The sequence below is a fragment of the Corvus hawaiiensis genome, chromosome 5 (assembly GCF_020740725.1).
Source record: "Corvus hawaiiensis isolate bCorHaw1 chromosome 5, bCorHaw1.pri.cur, whole genome shotgun sequence".
Lineage (NCBI taxonomy): Eukaryota > Metazoa > Chordata > Aves > Passeriformes > Corvidae > Corvus > Corvus hawaiiensis.
The window spans coordinates 60,435,975-60,452,522 of record NC_063217.1 but is presented as its reverse complement, the minus strand read 5'-3'; the positions used below and the strand labels follow the sequence as shown (position 1 = coordinate 60,452,522).

General features: G+C 40.5%; 1 protein-coding gene across 1 annotated transcript; it reads left to right on the top strand.

The window, feature by feature from the left end:
* Nucleotides 1-251: 251 nt before the first annotated feature.
* On the top strand, nt 252-16,165 carry PRMT9 (protein arginine methyltransferase 9). Its single transcript, XM_048303656.1, has 14 exons — nt 252-345; nt 613-729; nt 1,245-1,457; nt 1,883-2,031; nt 2,903-3,139; nt 3,650-3,817; nt 4,906-5,008; nt 6,113-6,219; nt 8,114-8,306; nt 12,024-12,207; nt 13,354-14,065; nt 14,751-14,904; nt 15,300-15,422; nt 15,608-16,165. The coding sequence occupies exons 3-14, from the start codon at nt 1,272-1,274 to the stop codon at nt 15,821-15,823; spliced, it is 2,532 nt and encodes an 843-aa protein (XP_048159613.1). The 5' UTR covers nt 252-345; nt 613-729; nt 1,245-1,271; the 3' UTR covers nt 15,824-16,165.
* The last annotated feature ends 383 nt before the right edge of the window (nt 16,166-16,548 follow it).

The window sequence follows — 16,548 nt, the reverse complement described above, 5'->3', positions numbered from 1 at the left end:
GGTGTCTGCACAGCGCTGGGCAACATTTAAGGTGGTGGTTCTTTCGCGCTAGCGGAGCAGCCCCGAACAGCACGGAACGGCAGGGGACTGCATCGAGCCTTGCTACGGATCCCTTCTACAGCCCTGCGTTAGCACGAGCTGCACTGCCAGGTTCCAAAGGGTTGGATACGGGCGGAGAAAGGAGGCGGGCAATGAAAACACCTTTATCGCTCAGCGTTCACGCCCGCCCGGCGCCTGCGCGATGGCTCCGGCTCGGCCCCGGCATGGCGGCGGCCTGGGAGCGCCGCTCCGCGCACGGCCCCTGACGGACGGCCCTGGAGCAGGGGATGGATGGCCCTGGAGCAGGTGATGCCCCGGAGCAGGGGAAGTTCTCACCTCCCCCGCAGCTTCCCGGGGCAGTTCCTTGTGGGGCAGCGCCTGGAGCCGTGCGGCCCCTCGGCCGCCGTGCCCCGGCGCCACATGCGAGCGGTGGGGCCGCCCTGACTCTGCGAGTCCCTGCTGGGGCGCGCTTGCGCGGCCGAGCTTTGGTCTGCGTTTTGTTATTTATTTTATTTTTAAGAAAACAGGGGAAAAAAAAAAGCCTAGTCGTGATTGGTACTGTGTTTCTTGCAGTCCCTCTCCACGAAACCTTCGTGTTCTTCAGCATTGGGACACATTTTGACCTACTGAAGCCCTGCTCAGCTGAGTACCTTTAGAAGTTACAGCGGTAACCCAGGCAGGTATAAAAATGTAAGTTTTGGTTCTGGTCACTCTTTTTAATGTTTTCTTAAAGGAAAAAATAGCCGCGGTACCTTGTGTAAAATAACTGCGACCTCATTAGCTCTTTCTGTGAGGCTTTCCTTTATGAAGATGCTGTTGTTCAAGGAGAAAAAATTTAACTTGCAGATTTTGTGGTTGATTGTGAAATTCATGAGTGCATGAACTTCCAGTGTGCACAACCGTTTGGTCAGAGACATGCTAAAATGTTTTTTAAGAAGATAAATTTTATGAAGCCAGAAATGTAATCCTGTTTCTGGGACCTGGTTTAACGTAGATGTGGTGCCCACTTGACTTTTGAGTGGTGAGCACTCAGAACTGATGAAATTATCAGTGGCATAAAGACGAGATGTTTTTGGGAGGAAAGACGTCTTTACTAAATGCCAGTGAAAACAAAAATATTTTTTGATCCGTCAACTTTGTGTACAAACGTTTTGGCCTACAGCATATAGTATGTGTGACTTTTTTTCTTTTTCTTTTTTTCTAAGAATAAGTGAGTATTAACATCCTTCAGAATGCCCAACTCCAATGCCAAACTTTACAGTAACCACAGGGGTGGTCGGGAAGCCAGCAGACGGGAATTGGTTTCCAGATCTTTGCAAAGTGCTCAGCATTGCCTGGAGAACCAGGATTTTGGAACTGCATATGCTCACTATCTCCTGGTACTAAATCTAGCTCCTGAGTTAAAAACTACTGTCAAAGTAAGTGCTCTTCAAATTACTTGAAATTTTATTTATTGTAATTCTTTTGAGGTCTTTGTGACATGTTTTGTACTTGTGATTTGTTACATGTAACAAGTTTCTGCTTTTATTTTGAAGACGGAATTGGAAAATCAGGAATAATTGGGATGGCCAATGACTTCTTTAATAAGCTCTGTATGCTTATATGGAGGGAGTTCATAGAATCTTTTAGTCTGTGTGTGTCAATCACATTTAATAAAAACTGGGCCTTGTTAGTCCTGGAGCATGCATTATTATACACGCAGGCTTTTAGTAAACACTTCTGGGAGCTGATCCTCATGTGTGGGTGTCCGAGTGTATGTCAGGACACCTCTAGATGTTTTCAGGGCTCAGTTCCCTACTTCTGGTAACTCCCAGCATCTCAGTGGTCTATGTTTATTTTCTAGGAAACATTTCAGTTTACTCTCTTTAAATGGGCAGAAGAACTGGATTCGCTGGCACGGATTCAAGATCTGTTTAACTGCTATGAACAAGCACTTGAACTGTATCCCAACGATGAAGTGATCTGTAACAGTATGGGAGAACATCTCTTCAGGTTTGTAGTGATGTATATGCAGTTTTTGTAAGGTTCATGTTGTAAATACAAGCACATTCACATCTGCTTGTCTAAAATAGCTTAAAAAGAGTAGACAGTGCTAAAATAAATGTTGTTAATCACAACAAAAGTGGAAAAAAAAAAGCCACCATGTTTGGTGTTGCTCAGGTCTTCTAAGGCTGGAATTTTAAGACTGAAATCATAGATTGTAATCCAGGTGGTTTTAGTTAGGTTTGCTTTTTGTGATTTCTTTGGTTTAAAGGAACACCTCACTGAGCATTGTATTAAAATGTATATGTATATTTGATAGATCTGGAGCTTTTTTCAGTGCTGTCTGATTTGACATTATGCTGTAGGTATCATGAAAGCTTGATTCAAATTCACAATTTGGTTACTTTTTGATTTCTTTCCATTTTTTTTCAAAACTGGCACTTAATGCAAAAGCTGGCAACTCAAAATTTTGTGGTTTTGCAGAATGTTCCAGGTAAATAGAGTAAAACAGTTTTGGGGTTTATAGCATTCTCTCGAGTTGATTATGTGTGAGACTGGATTGCAGAGCTGCTGCTGTCATGTTGTTGCAGTGAGTTCTTGTAAATAAAATCTGTTTTACTTTGTCAAAGGATGCAGTAGTAGATGAAGGTTGGTGCACACAATGGTATTTCTGACCTGGCTTTGCATTTTACAGTGACTCGATGTACAGCTATAAATCATTCTTTTTCATAAAGTAATGCCAGTGTTTTCTAAAGATAATCTTTCTAACTCAGGCAAAATATTTCTGTTGTCTTTCAGCTGACATAAGACCTCTTTACAGACCCTCAGATGTTCACAGCTGCATGCATACTTTCCATTTGTTTGTCATTTTTCCTCTTAGAATGGGCTTCAGAGATGAAGCAGCTGGGTATTTTCATAAAGCAGTGAAGCTCAACCCCGACTTTGCCGATGCCAAGGAGAATTTTTACCGCGTTGCAAACTGGCTGGTGGAGCGCTGGCACTTCATCATGCTCAACGATGCCAAGAGGAACCTCACCTACCTCAAGGCCATTGAGAATGCTGTCCGCTCAGGGAGCAAATCTGTCCTGGATATTGGAACGGGAACAGGAATTTTGAGGTATGCCACAATGCACATTTCACATGAATTTGATAGAGAAGTATTGGCTGCCTGACAAAATTCAGCTGAGAGTGGAAAAAATAACTACTTTGATCCTTTTATGGAGACAAAACTTAAGAAAGCAAACAAAGCTTGCAGAAGCCAGTGAGTCTGGAGATGAGTGACTAGTAGTAGTTTTTGAACTTTTTTTCATTATTTGTTGCAGATGCTTTTTGTGTCAGTAAGTGCTGTATAAATCGAATAACTCACATTGGTTTTGAAGTTGTAATGTTACTTGTCCTGTCTTCAAATACTGACTGTAAAGAGTGGATTCAGCTTAGCTGGGGGAGGGCCCTTATGCTAACTGTGGTGGTTTTTTTGGTGGTAACGTATCAAGAGGATATCAACTTGTGCAATATCACTGTTCACACAAGAGATACCAGTTCATTTAATGATGATTTTTAGACTTGAACTGGTAGAAATATGAAGCAGATGTAGAGGAGGGGAAAACCCCTGATTCTTGTTTTCCAGTATGTTTGCAAAAAAGGCGGGAGCATCTTTTGTCTATGCCTGCGAATTATCCAAAACCATGTATGAACTTGCCCGTGATGTGGTGGCAGCCAATAATATGGAAAGAGAGATCAAACTTCTGCATTTGAAGTCACTTGATATAGAAATCCCAAAGCACATACCTGAAAGGTACGTTGTTGCTTTCTCTTCTGATAGTATTCTGAGTTTGCTCTTAATTTCAAGAAAATAGGAAATGCCTTGTGACCTAAACAGGAAATAACACTGTTGTGATATTACTCATAATGTGGGAAGGTTCTCTGTATCTTTTATGTGTTTAAAGAGCAGAAATGACAACATATTCTTCAGATCATCCTAATTTCTGTGGTAGATCAACGATGTCGTAAATTAAGGAATTTTAATTCTTTGATGGTGGGAGCTTTGGGGCACGTGTAATTATACTGCAGCAACAGGAAAAAAAAATTAGATTACTATGTCATAAAAGTAATTTTAACACACTTTTATACTTCTAACATCTTCTGGCTCACTTCTGCAGCCTTTGAATAGGATGGAGTTACTAACATTTAATAAAGTGTCTGGTGATGGTAAAGGCTCATGATCTGAAATGATGAAGCTCCTGGTTTAGGCCAATCAAGCCTTTCTAATTGTGTTAGCTGAGCTACAGTAACACATGTATCCCTTTAGTGTATATAATGAGTTACTAGATGTCAACTATTAATAAATGAATTACTGCTGTTCTGGAAGTGTCTTCTCTTATTATGCTGTATGCTTTTTGGTTTAATTCCAGAGGATTTAAGATTTAGTTGTTAGTCTGTGTAGGAATTTTATTGTGCTTCGATTATAGTTTTGGGGGTTTTAATTCCTTTTTATACACATGCATGAATACATACTATTGCACAAAATATATATTCTGCAGTTATCATTGGCTGTGTGCCCAGGCTGAAACATCTTCCTGTTTTGCCTAGATTCTTCCCACACGACTTATTTATAAATGCTGAGCAAGAAGCTTTACAGTAAATTCTTGCTCAATATTTGCTCTCTTCTATCTGCATCTTCAATAACTTCTAACAACAATTCAAAACACATAATTTTTTGGAAGAATTAAATTGCCCGTATGTACTCAAATTCCAGAATGCTGGTAAAAGTTTTGCTCTGAGCTCATATTGGTATGGTGGAGTTTTTCCTTTAAAAGAATGATTGATTGTTGACAGGAGTGTTTGTTATATGTTCTATTTCATGGTGTTCTTTTTCATGTCTAGAGTTTCCTTAGTTGTCACAGAAACAGTTGATGCTGGCTTATTTGGAGAAGGAATTGTGGAGAGCTTGATACATGCTTGGGAACATCTGCTTTTACAACCAAAGGTAGGTGATGTGGGTACCTGTGCATGTGTACACATTCCAGGCATATGGGAATGAGAAACAGTTGTCTTGTAAGTATTTCATTCCTTTTGGTATGCTAAAAATGAGTGATCTGGGCTTGTTCCATGAATTTGATTTTGGTGAGTGGCAGTGAGGCAGAACATACATTGTACTTCTGTGACCTCTGTGTTCTGAGTAAACAGGTATTTGCAAAGCATGTTTCCCTGATGTAACCTTCCATCATCACAGGTAGTTCAGTCTTCATCACTATTCATTCATTTATTTTAAATTTTTCTTGTCCCCCATCTTTGTAAGTAACACCAAAAGAGTTTATGTGGTTTTTTTAACACAGTTTTCCTGCAAGTTTGATAACAACCTGGTCATTTTCAGGTACCAACTAGTAGCAGAAAGGCATGTCAGTCAGTCTAAGCAGAAAATGCTGAGTTATGATAGAATTATTTCTCATTGTAACACTAGGAAACACTCAATTATAATTTGGTAAATAAATTGATTTCTTTTTTCTGATTTGAGCCTCTTTGGAAGACTGAGCAATTCCACTGGGTCTCAGATTTTGCTTTGTGTATTTTGTGGTTTTGCTAGTACATTAAGCCAAGTAATATGACATGGAGTCTTACATAGCTTAATCTCTGTTACATCTTATAAAATAGAAGGACTTCTCTTTATTTTGTCCTTGCTTTGATTCCAGTTCTTTAAAAAAATGTTTTAGCTGGCTGAAACCTTTTGTGTTGTATTGAATTGAAACTGATGACCTCTAGCGTTAAGTACAGGAATGATGCATAAAAGAAAAGTCTTCAAATGTTTCAGTATACTCTTAACAAAATGCAGATTGAAAAACACCATTAGTTACACAGAGGAAGTAGTGGACTGAAAAGTAAAGCTTATGCCTGGTTATATTAAAACACTGTATTAAAAAAACTCCTTCAATGGTCAACAGAATGCCAAAGACTAGTGACTTTACCAGTCACTAAGAACTTACTGATGTTTTGACTGTCACTTGAATGGCTCACTAACATGTAACTTAGGCTTTTCAGTAATGGTAGAAAGAGGCTACTGTCTCATTGCATGTTGGTGTTCATGTTTTCACAGCCTAAAAACCAAAACATCTGTGCTGGAGACTATGGCAGAGTTATTCCTGCAAGTGCTACAGTATTTGGGATGGCAGTGGAATGCAAAGAGATACGTAGACATCACAGGTGTGTTTAAACTCTAACATAGCTTGAACCCATATTTTTTATTTGGGAAGAGACTGGTTGTTTTTATTGACCATTTCTCATTTACTGTGCTCTTTATTTTTTGAATGGATGATTATCTGTTTAACTAAAAAGATAACTGCTCTCACCCTCCCTACCCCTTTTCCAGGCTTTTTTTTTTTTTGCCCCACCTCCCTACCCCTTTGAGGTTCAGATTTTCTGGACCCCTTAATCATACAGTTATGCTGAAATACCTGTCTCTTAACACATGCTAAAGAAATTTAATTCCTTCATAGTAAAATTACTTCTCAGTTTCTGAATTGGAGATTCTTGGATTAACGCTTGGCCTTTATCCTCATTTTACCCTCTTTATAATCTGCTCCATGCCTCACTTCTGGATCTAACCCTTCTAGGACTGTGTAAAGCCTAGGTGTTGATAACCTCAGCTGTCATTATCTGTCTGAATGTCCTTTGCCCAATTCTGAACTGGCATACAGTAGGGGTTCTTTGCTAAGACTAGTTCTGACTGTGTATCCATTACTTTCATATTTATTCTCATCTTTTAGAACAATATGGAGACAGTCTCTGTCTGAGAGGTTTGGACTTGATGTATTTTGTTTAGGATTAATATTGTTGTAGATTAGAGAAAATACTAACTTTTAGAGGAGCTCCAGTGCACTGGATGAAAAGCAGCCAGGCTGCATCACTGATTTTTCTAATGCAGTAGACCTGGAAAGTGGCCAGCAAGAGACAGAAGTTCCTGTGGTAGATGGTCACAGAATAATTTCTTTGAGAAGTTAATTATTCATCAATTAGAAAAGGTTTTGCCTTGAAACAGGGCATTGACCGTTCCTTACAAAATTTCAATGGAATGAAAGTTAATTTGCTTTTAACTTTGGATTGTTGAATTGATGTTCTATTTTAATAGCTTAAGGTGACTAGCAGGACTGAAGTGATTGTCACAAATTAATTATATGCTGTAGGAAAAGAAAAAGGCTCTTCTAAATTTCTTGCCTTTATAGTTTGAGATCCCTTTTTGCTCCAGTAAGAATATTTAAGACTATTGTAACAAGTCCTGGTTTTATGTAAAACACTTGCATGTTCTCAGATTTAAACTATGCAGATCTCTTTGAATTATTCTCATGTGCATGCCTTCACGTTTCCCTACATGTTTTCACAATCCACAGGAAAACTTGGGGGTCGGATGGTTTTTTCTGAGCAGGAGGCCTAATGAAATAGCAGTGTGGAAGTATCTCTTTTCTCATGACTTTTATATCATCTAGCACAGTTTCTGCCTTGTACAATTAATACAACTTTTATTTGAGCTTTTCCTCGTGCTTTAATTTTTTTTTTTTTTTGAGTGGTTAGAAGTAGATGTAGAGCCCAGAACTGAACAAATACATGAGGTTTAAAAGGTTTAAAAGTGTGTTTAATTTATCATCAAACACTGATTCATCTTGCTGAGAGAGGGAATCCCCTTTCAGTCCGAAAGATAATCTTGCATATCACAGCCATCTCTCTGTGTCTGATCTGATCTTCTACTTTGTATTCTGTCCCTTTCTTTTAGCAATTTTAAGTTATGCTTCATTGCTTGTGCTCTGATTGGTATTGGGTTTTTTTTCCTAAGATGTAGTGAAATTCTTAATGTGTATTGGGCTTTTTCTTAGTTTCTGGTGACAGCATTCAGTGCTGGTTCTTGAAGGTGAGGTGCTTTTTCTGCACTTTAGAGCTGCTCTGAACATGGCAAAAACCCCACAGAATTGTTTTAGTATTTTTTAGCTTCTCTATTCTAACACTGTATATTTAAAAATATTAGTCAGCCTAGGGAGAATTTCTTTTAGGTTTTTGGTCAAATTACTTGGAATTTCATTTCTCCTCTGTTTGCCTTTACTCCCAGAGTGGGAATGAAAGAAGTTGCTGGTGTGTGCTTGTCAAATTCAGTGCAGTTCTTCAGTCCCACATATGCTGCTGCTGGCTCAGAGGAAACTGTGGAGCCCTACACCACAGAGAAGCTCAGTCGTATTCCTGGGGGTTACAGAGCCCTCACAGAACCCTGTCAAGTCATGACAGTAGATTTCAATGATCTGCAGGTAATGATTTTTCTTACATCCTTCATAAGTAATCATTTTATGAATAACGAGAGTCTCGTATCTTCTTTGGTTTTGGGTTCAACTTCAGAAGTGCAAAGTTGGCAGGGCTGCACTGAAATCCTCTGCTGGTTTTGATGCTTGTCTGGTTGTGTGGTGATGTGATTCATCAGATGACAGTCTGTGATTTTTTTGAAGATGGGTTTTTTTTGTTTGTTGGGCATAGTTTAGGGGACTATATAAACTACCTCACCATAAGATCAAGAGCTGCCAGCCTCAGTACAGGGAGGGGGAGGAAAGATGTGGTAGACCAATTATGATTTATGCAGTTGTGGAGTTGGCTTAGTTTTATTCCTCTAAAGTCAGTCTTCAAGAAACTCTTGAAGACAGGAGAAAGGCTGTATTTTCCATCTGGGATAAACATGTAAATGTTGATGGATAAGTGTAAAAGAGGAGATAAAGGAATTATCCTATTCAACCATTCGATTCCACACTTCAGCTCCTTTGTATCTTAGGGTATTTCTGTTATAGGGCATTCTAAAATCTAGTAGCATTATTTTGTGTATTTAACACAAAATACATTTGTATGCGTATGCTAAATAGGCTTGAACTGGAAGGCAAGGAGCTGAGCCCCCTGCAGCTGAGCTTGCTAAAAAGATGATACATCTGATCTCTGGTGTGCTTCTTGCTCATTGACCTGTGGTGAGGAGCTAGCATTGAGTCAGAGCTTAAAATAGATCCTGTTATATAAATGAAATTATTCTTGGCTGCTGCTTGGCCAGGAGTTGCAGTTTCTGAATTAATAGCTTTTCCTAGTTGGCTTGTCTGACATCCTGAGATTAAAAATGAAATAAGACAAGGCTCTTCAGTATACTATTGGGAGCAATCTCTGTGACCTAATGTTGCTTCTGCTTCCAGCTTCAATAAAAAGCTATTGCTCTCATCTGAGAGATGTCTGTTCTTAAGCATCTGCCTGCTGGCAAACATGTAAAGATAATTTTGAAACGTAAAGAACAGTGTTATTCTTTAAATCATGTTTCAGAACTGCTCCTTTGAAGTTTCAGTTAGACTAATGGAGCGTTCCTGTCACGAAATGTTAAGGTATCATAAGTAAAAAGGAGGAAATGCCACTGTTACAAATCACTGATGTGGTTAGGAATCCTTTGTTTGTTGTTACTTTGTTTGTTACTTTGTCACTGGGCAAATGTGGCAATTCCAAACACTGGTAGGTTACTTTCAGCATGGATTTTTTTGTTGTTGTTGTTTTTGTTTTGGGGGGTTTGTGTGTTTTGTCATGGCCACACCTGGATGTTCAATCAATGCAGCTAAAAATGAGAAAAAAATTGTCTTTGTTCCTACTGTAATAAGAAAAAATCCTCCTAAACTTAAAAACAGTATCAGAATTACCTACTAAGGACAGAAATTCAGATAAGAAATCACTTAGCACTAGTAAGGTAATTTCTAAGACGTATTTTCTAAAGTCCTATTTCAAAGAACTAGAGGGCTGTTGCATTTATTCTGCTTGTGCTAACTATCCAGACCTAAACTGGCAGAACAGAGAAGGCAGCTTAAAATACAGTACAGCAGTGTTTCTCAAACTGAGTTGTAGGAGACTTCAAAGACATTAGTATAGATCAGAGAAATAGTAAGTCAAAATTCACAAATAATAATAATAATTTTTAAAAAGCAGCTGCTTTATGGCAATGACTTTATTACTGCTGTTACTAGCAGCAGCAGCTCAGTCCCTCCCCAGCAGGGGAATGAGGTGTGGCTGTAATTACAGGCTGCAGGCACTTGCACCCAGCCAGGTGCTACCTGTGTGCATGTTTGCTGGCAGCAGATCAGTGCCACTGGCAGGGGAAGTGTTTACCTCTGCAGCCAGTAATTAAAGCTCAGTCTCACTTTCAGGCCCTAAAGGAACTGTGCTTTTGCCAACAGTTACAGATTTTGGCTCTTTCTAATCCTTCATGAGGAGTTGTGGTGTGGAGTATGTGAGAAATTGTGGATCAAGACATAGGAAACTTGATAACTGCATTCTTTCTGTAGATTTTCCTTCTGTTTGTAGTGACATTTACTACTTTTACTGGAAGCTATCTTTTTCTCCTTCAGAGGATATGTGGCATAGCATCATTTTGGGGTTTTACTGCTTATTCCTGTGCCGTTGCTTTATTTCCTTTGTTCTCTCTTTAACAGGACTACTTGATAAATTGCCGTCCTGATGTGCTATGGCTGTTTAAATCTGTAATTGGCATAAATAATAGAAGAAGGTTTATAAAGTGGCAAGTGTGAGGAATAAATACGGGTTAAGCAGCGTGGCAGAGAGCAGGGAAAGCTGAAATAAGCCTTCAAATGGGTTTTTAAGTGATGGCAATGTGACACTGCAGTTACTAGAACCCACTGGATGAGAACCTTGGGCCTGCTGCTTCTGAGGAATAATCAGGAGGAATAGTTTTAATATTAAATACGCTTTTATACTTCTCCCAGCTTCCCAGAAACCAAGAACCAGATGCATGCTTGTGCTCTTGCTGTCTTGTTTCAAGGGGCTTGATGCTAGAAAAGCTTCAACTTACTGCTCTTTTCCTCACTAGTTGAGGAGGTACCACAAAGATGACTGGCAGCAAAGCACTTCTATTGAAGAGCAGTGAGAGCTTACTGTGAACTTTGTTAGCATCCAGTAATTTTAACTTGCCCATTGTTCAGCCATCTCTCAGTTGTGAGAAGGGGGATAGACAAGCTCTTGGAGAACACAGAGCGAAGAGGGAAAAATAAAAAATCCAGCATGTGACAGCTACTCGTATCCTCAGAGTGGGACATGAACTTTTCTTTTGCCATGTATATTTTAAGATTGAAACTTAGAGGACAAGTGTTGACATAAGCAGATCAGGAAGTTGATAAATGTTTTGGAAGGGCTATTACTAAGCAGAATGGTTGTGACTGAGAGAACCTTTAGTCCCTTGTGCTTGACCTCCTGTTAATTGGTTTATGCCGGAACTAAAACATTAGTGCTGATCCTTTTGTGCTTGTGAATGTTGGTAGCAGAAGGTAATTCCTGAGAAAAATAAATTGTACGTGGAAAGAGACTTAATTCCTGTTACATATTCAAAACTTTTTAGGAGTATTGGAGAATTTATAAATGATCCCTTTAGGGTAGACCTTAAGGTCTTCCCAGTAGTGAAATTGTACATGCCTGAGTTTTTACACAAGGCCTACAGCCCAGACAGCAGATAAAACACCCTCAAAGGTGTTTGACTTCCTGGTTTTATAATGATTTTGCAAGCCTGTGTTTGAGCAAATTCAGTGCTTGCACACAGTATTTCTAGAACTGGTTGAACACAGGTTTTAAGTGAAACATGTGCCTAAGCATTGGCTTGAGTCCAGCTCAAAAGACTGGCTCTGTTTTATTCCTTCTCATAAGGCAAGCCCTGCCAGTCTGAAGCACTTCTTGCAGTTTTGGGTGGGTTTAAATGTGTGTGTTCTAAGATGTAGGTGTGTTTGCTTCTATGGCTCACAGATGCAGGTTGTCCATGTGGGAAATGGCTCTTGCATGTGGGAAGACAATTCCTATGCTAGTGAGTACTCATGATGATAATTGGTGTTGTAGAGGCTTGGTAACTTCAAGTTTCTGTTGGGTGCCCTCATGGATTGGTGCAGAAATTTTGGATGATTTAGTTTAATAAAACCAAATTTTTATTCATTTTTTCCTCTTTCTTCTTTTGTCAGGAGCTGAAAAGCCTGGCAGCTAGAAAGCCCTGGAAGCTCAGCCTGCCAGTCACTGAAGGAGGAATACTGGATGCTATTGTGGTGTGGTTTGTACTGCAGCTGGATGATGAGCACTCTCTATCTACAAGTCCCAGCGAGGAAACTTGCTGGGAACAGGCAGTGTATCCTGTGCAGGGCCTCCTCGGTACGTCCTGTGGGTTTGCTTGTTGTGGTACATTAACTTGGTTTCATTTTGGGATTTTTTTTTTCATTTTGATAAATTAGCTTTTCTCAGAGACTAAGAAGTCTAAATAGGATTACAAGTTCAACAGCAAGTAGCTGTGAGGTGGTTCCTGATCATGTTTCTGGTCTGTAGTGCACAGTCCCTGCATCAGGGCTTGTTTGTGGGACTCTGCTGTGAAGCAGATGAGATCTGGGAGAGTACTTTCCAATAACTTTGGGGTTTTTTCTATACTGAATTTAATGCATTGTGGAGCACCTCCAAAAAGTGGGGCTACTGGCTCACCTGGTGAACATGTGACTTGGGGGGGCGGCAGGGGAAGGTGAGGGAGAAATTGCTAGCTGCTACTGCCACAAAACCAAAACTATTGCTACCTAACTAAAAATATTCCTACCTTCCCCTTGCCCCATGTGGGACTCAGCTTGAATACTCTCCACATACAGGCATTGGCAGTGCCATTTTTAGCAGCGTCTACTCTCTGTTCACCCACTTTTTATTTTCCTGTTTCCTAGAATCTTAGAGTATCTCAGGCTGGAAGGGACCCATAAAGATCCTAGAGTCCAGCTTCCTGCTTCTCACAGGACTACCTAAAATTAAATCACCTGACTCAGAGCATTGTCAGGTGCTCCTTGAACCCTGTCAGGCGTGGTGCTGTGACTGCTACCCTGGGAAACCTGTTCCAGCCCTGATAATCCTGTAGGTGAAGGACCTTCTCCTTATGTCCAATCTGAACTTCCCTGATGCAGTTTCATTCCATTTCCTTGGGTGCTGTCTCAGAGAAATATCAGCACCTTCCCGTCCACTGCCACCCTTGAGGGGGTTTTCAGCTGTGATGAGATCTCCCCTCAGCCTGCTCTTCCCCAGGCAGAACAAAACAAGTGCCCTCAGCTGCTCCCATAAGTCTTGCCCCTGAGGCCTTTCTCTATCTTGGTCACCCTGCTCTGGACACACTCTCATGGTTTTATGTACTTATATTGTGGCGCAGATAGGAACAAATGAGATAATGTGGTGAGTGGATTGGTTTGTTTGTTTGTCTTAAGCACTGTATGGCTCTTCAGTGGTGTGTCTGTAAAGTAACTGACATGATTTTTTTTATGCTCTTTTGCCAAGATTATTCTGTGAAGACTGGAGATACTGTGATGATGGAAGTTTGCTGCCAAGACTGCTACTTGAAGATCCAGAAGATCTCTTCTTTGCCTTCAGAGTGTGGGATGGATTTCAGTGACAGAGACGACATGCCGAGTTTGGGCAATGAGGCTGAATTATGTAATGCTCTGGCTGGACTTCAGACAAGCACCAAACAGGATGGCAACGCTCCAGTGTGTGTGCTGGAATCCACAGAAATAGCCCTGCTCAATGACGTACCGTACCACGAGTGCTTTAAAGCTGCCATGAGCAAAGTGCTGGTGTCACTAAATCCAAGTAAGGACTTGCACTCCATGGACATTGATGGACATGGCAGTGGGATAAACCTCCAAGAGGATCAAAACAAGAGTTCTCTAGATGTGGATCCTAATGCTTTCTACATTTTAGATGTATCTGAAGGCTTCTCCATCCTGCCAATTATAGCTGGCAAGCTTGGACCAGTTAGAGCCTACAGTTCCGTTGAGAAAGAACAGCATCAGGCAGCACTTCATGTCATTGCAGAAGCAAACCACTTCCCTAAGGAAACATTAGAGTTTTGGCTCAGCCACTTAGAAGAAGAAAGTATGGTGCTACAGAGACCCAAATCAGACAAATTGTGGAGTATTATTATCTTGGATGTTATAGAGACATCAGGTTTAATCCAGCAGGAAGTGATGGAAAAGGCTGCAATATCCAGGTACAGTATAAAAGGACAAAATTATTTCTAGGAATCTGTAATTACCTGAAAAATTTTGAGAATATTCCTTGTAACTATGGAATTACTGTTATGCTGCTTCTGTAGAGAAAAGTTTTTTTCCTTGGATTGAACCTCCTAGTGTTTCTGGCATGACCATTGTATACATTATAATTTCTTAAATCAAGATTTCACTATCTCAGATTTATCTTTTTTTTATGCAGGAATATGAATGGATGATCATATCCCTTGGTCTGTCAGAAGTTTGCAGGATAGCAGTAATAACCAAGGCAGCTTTTAGTGCAAGGTTAGAAAAGCCCAGATTCCTGTACATGTCAAACGGTTGTGGGAACAAACTGGTCCTGCTAGAAGACAAACACATGGTGTTAGAACAGCCAGGGAAGCAGCAGCAAAGCTAGCTGTTCCTCACAGCAGGAGGAGTAGGAAAGAAGGCAGAGTAGGAGAAGTAAAATAATGCAAATGGATAACTAAGTGTGAAATGGATTTATCCCCTTTTGTGGGCCTAGGGAAACTTCTCTGTTAACCTTCATGCATAGTGATGGCACGTCCTGCTTAGGAGCACTGGACTTCAGAGAAACAACTAGCGTGCTTTTCTCAAATGTAGTTACTGTTCTTTCATTCCTGTTGATTGATCAGCTTTACAGGTGTAATCTCTCTCATTTTACAGGTGTTTACTTCACAGTGGTGGGAAGATTTTCCCACAGTATGTGTTGGTATATGGGATGCTTGTAGAATCGGAGTCTCTGTTGCTGGAGAGTGCTGTTCAAGGAACAGAACCAACTCTGGGGTTTAATATAGCCCCTTTTATCAACCAGTTCAAGGTAGGAAGCTGGTGGGTGGCTTCCAGGCATGGTTTCAAAGCTGCAGCTGTTTTATGTTTGGTGTAAACTGTAAGAAAACACTGTTGAAATTATCAGGAGAGGTTTTTGTGACTACACAGGGACCTTGAAGTGAACTAGAATGGGTGATGTTTGTTTTAGAACTGAGGTGGAAGTTTTGTCCCAGTTAATATACAGAAGAGTGGCTGTGCTGTTACTGTTCCCAGTCAATTGTATTCCAGTGTTTCAAAAGGCATTAGAGGGCTGGATTTTGCATTTCTGTCTATCTCTGACAGGCATCACAGTAATTCCTGGCAACTTTTGTGTTATGATTAAGTTTTCTACCTTTTCACTTGGTAATGGCTGTTGCTGCCTGAAGTTCTGGTCTGTACTCTTAGGTACCTGTTCGTGTGTATTTGGATCTCTCCACGTTACCCTGTGTACCCTTGAGCAAGCCAGCAGAGCTCTTAAGGCTGGATCTCATGAACCCTCTGCTGAACAGCCCTAGCAGAGAAGTGAAGGTGAGTTCTGGAACCCAAACCTAACTGCTCTTCTGCAGCACTGCTCCTTAATTGCTCCTGTGGGTTGAACATTTCAATACAGGATTTCCTTGCCTGCAGCTGTCTCTGAAAAGGATTGAAATGGTTTAAACTACTTCCTTTTCAAAGAGCATAGTATAACAGATTATTATTTTAAATATTTTTAGATACAAATTTGTAAGTCTGGCCGAGTCACTGCCATTCCCTTCTGGTATCACATCCATCTGGATGACGACCATTGCTTGAACACATCTGATGAGTCCTCACACTGGAAACAAGCTGCAGTTGTTCTGGATGAGCCCATCCCAGTTCAGGCTGGAGATGAACTTGTGCTTGATGTCCAGCACCATAAAAGCAACATCAGCATTACAGTTAAAAGGTGAAGAATGTCCTGTGTGATTTGTGCTTAATTGCCTATGCATAAACTGACAGTTCGTAACAACATTGCTGTTACTTTGTATTAAAGTCTAAATTTTATTTACTGATCAAAAAGGCTGTTTTGTTGCTTAATAATAGATACTTAGGCTCCACTGGTGGACTAAAATTTGCACTGTGAAGGCACCGTACCAAGCAGTTAGAGGAGATACTGTCTTCACTGCAGCACAGACCTGATTGCTGGCTCGTATAGTGGGACAGACTTCTGCTGCCAGGTCTGCTGTAGTGAGAAAAAAAAAGCATCCAGAGGCTTGTACCAGAAATAAACACCTGTGGCTGTTTGGGATGGAGTCCTTGTTTCTCAGGCTGTGGTTCCACTTCTCAGTTGCCAAAGCCTTCTCTGTCAGTGTATTGAGATGTGAGCCTTGTGGGAGGACTGAACAGCATTCCAGCTGCAGTATCACAAGTCAGTCCTGCACGCAGACCATTCCAGAAAGCTGTAAAGGAATGCTGTTGGGTAACTCAAGCTCTATAATGGAAGGTAAAACTGGTAAACTTTTTAGAATCCCCAGAGACTTTCTTCCAGGAATACAATGGGCATGAACTTGTCCGTATGAAAGTCACATAAAATACATCCGTCACTGCAGTATTCCTGACTATCTTCTACAGCATTACGTCTTGGGATAATGCAGGTAACCAATTCCTTCTAACTAAATTTATAACCAAGTGGAAG